Raw genomic sequence first — 2323 nt, forward strand, 5'->3', positions numbered from 1 at the left:
AGACTTTATGCATAAATTTTTAAATTAAAAAAACATTGTATGTGTTAACAAAGAAACTTGGCTACAACTTAGTTTCAATGTGCATGTAAGGATCAAACGTTCCAGTTCAGTACTACTGTTGTAGCTTGGTACGCAGTTGAACACTGTTATTTTATCTCCTCATACTGTAAAGAGTTATAGATGATCTGCACACAAGTGCTTATTATTATTATGAGTTCAAACTGCTTTTTTGTCACCGTGTTCCCTCCAATAATACATTGATATCTATCGTCTTATGAAGGAAGTTTTTAAGTTAATTTTTTAAATGGCTCAGGTGGTGCGATAGGTTTGAAAATATGAGGATGTGTATTTAAGCTTTGAGGTACCTAGATTATGAATCCTGCGCTCCTTGAAGTTTGGTCTGTGGGACTTCCCCAATCAAATAAAAATATGTATTGCAGGTAGTGGTTCTGATCGGGTGCAGTAGTGTGTATGGGACCAGTCTCACCAGCCCAGTGGATTGAAGTATTTATGTGATGGAGTAGAAGAATGGGATTTGAGCAGAGCATAAACATTTTAGAATCAGGGTCAGCTTACATAGAACATAGGTCTGGAAAGCTCAGGCTTGGAAGTGTGTCTTTTCCTCATCTGACTACTAACGAAACTCTTATGAATCAGTAACTTTACCCTTCTCTGTCTTTAATATATTTTTCTTGCTCAAACAAATGCTTGGTACATTTGTTCATGTTCCAAACTCATAGGCCTTTGGCTTCAGAGCTTATTGACTATTATTACAAAGAAACCCACACTGACAACTGAATTACTCTAGCTGTTCCATTCAATGTAGGCAACATCCTGATTAAATAAAACAAAATGTGTCCAAAACAAGGGCTTTTTACTTTATTAGTTCCTTCCGACCCACCCTCACCATCTTTCACATATCTTCGAACTTAGGGGTAAAAATACCGAGTCTTCCATCTCAGGTATGCAATCTTCTTTTAGTTTTTTTTTTTTACATGAGTGCGACGTTGCATCTGAGATCATGAAGACAAGTATTAAGGGGTGGTCAATCTCGTGGACCAAATAGGGACGACCAACGCAGCTGGTCCCTCATCAGTCAGCTCTTTACCTCGGCACGCAGTGCTTGCCGCTGAGCAGGGCCTGCTTGCTGAACTCGGCGACCAGGTGCTCCAGCTGGGCGTTCCTCTTCTCCATGCTGATGCGCACGTTCTGCATCGACCCGACCTGCTTCTCCAGCTGCTTGATGTACTGCTCCTGCGCCTTGCAGCGCACCGCCTTGCGTTCCAGGGTGGCGTTGGTCTCGATCAGCCTCCGGCCGTCCACCACGTCCTGCGGCCACAGCGCGCCGCCGTGCTCCTGCCGGAAGTAAGTGGAACTCTCAAGCCGGACAGCAAGTGCGCCAGGGCTAGGCGCCAGCCACGGCCTCCAGCCCCGGCCTCCAGCCCTGGGCGCGACCCGCACCTGTTGGTCCCGGCTGTGCAAGGCGCTGATGAGCTGGTCGCGGACGCGCAGGACGTTCTCCTGCTCCGTCATGACCTTGTCGCGCTGCGCCAGCTCCTGGCGGCAGTGGCTCAGCTCCTGCTCCAGGCGCTCGTTGTGCGTGGCCAGTTGCGCAAACATCTCTTTCAGCTCGTCCAGTTCCTAGAGGTTTAGAGGGAAAGGGGAGGGAGAGGGGGAGGGGGTTAAAAACAATACACCTTTATCACCCACCAACAACCAGACTGAGATTACCTCTCTCGTGGTTTGTCCTGGGCGCAGTGAGAGGTAGTGCTGGAGCTCAGCGTCCGTTTCCGCGAGCTGCTGACTCCTAATAAAAAGAAACCGCCCCATCTTACAGCTCGAGCTTGAGCGAACACAGCTATGTACCATGCGTGTCAGAGCGGGCGCCGACCGCAGTGTTGCGGGCTTGCCTACTCCCTCCGCCCGTAAGGCGCTACGGCCGAAGAGGGTAGGCAAATCTGCAACACTGTTTTGTACGCTCTGGTACCCGGCACTTTCTTTTGGATCTGAATCGCCCTAAATCGCACCTCGACTCGAGCTGTTCCATCACTCTCTTCAACTCGGTGCGCAGCTGGGAAATGTCAGACGAGCTCTGCAAGCAAAATATCCGGTATCAAATTGGGCAGTTTGCAGACACACAGACACAAAGAAAATCACGGCCGTGTACCCTCTCGCTTAGCTCATCCAGCTGCGACTTCAGTCTGTCTCGTTCAGCTCTGATTTCATTAAGCTCTGAGTCCGCTCGTGTCATCTCCATTTGGGATAGTTTTTCGGTAGTTGCCTTCAACTGATTTTGTGCTTTCTCCCTGATAAAAAAAAGAAA

The 2323-nt window shown here is 48.5% G+C and overlaps 3 protein-coding genes across 7 annotated transcripts in view; 1 reads left to right on the top strand and 2 right to left on the bottom strand.

Moving 5' to 3' along the window:
* LOC127752355 (uncharacterized) lies at positions 1-2304 on the bottom strand. Its single transcript, XM_052277495.1, has 6 exons — positions 2168-2304; positions 2028-2092; positions 1732-1807; positions 1462-1641; positions 1109-1356; positions 1-1013 (listed from the first exon to the last, which is right to left on the bottom strand). The coding sequence occupies exons 1-6, from the start codon at positions 2255-2257 to the stop codon at positions 992-994; spliced, it is 681 nt and encodes a 226-aa protein (XP_052133455.1). The 5' UTR covers positions 2258-2304; the 3' UTR covers positions 1-991.
* The window catches only part of LOC113217689 (potassium voltage-gated channel subfamily H member 6), a 122764-nt gene that overhangs the window by 38982 nt on the left and 81459 nt on the right, over positions 1-2323 (top strand). The window lies entirely within an intron of this gene.
* Positions 1-2323, bottom strand: part of LOC113217688 (PRKCA-binding protein) — a 23527-nt gene that overhangs the window by 18827 nt on the left and 2377 nt on the right. The gene's annotated exons all lie outside the window — the stretch shown is intronic.

The sequence above is a fragment of the Frankliniella occidentalis genome, unplaced genomic scaffold (assembly GCF_000697945.3).
Source record: "Frankliniella occidentalis isolate FOCC.00 unplaced genomic scaffold, Focc_3.1 Scaffold10, whole genome shotgun sequence".
Taxonomy (NCBI): Eukaryota; Metazoa; Arthropoda; class Insecta; order Thysanoptera; family Thripidae; genus Frankliniella; species Frankliniella occidentalis.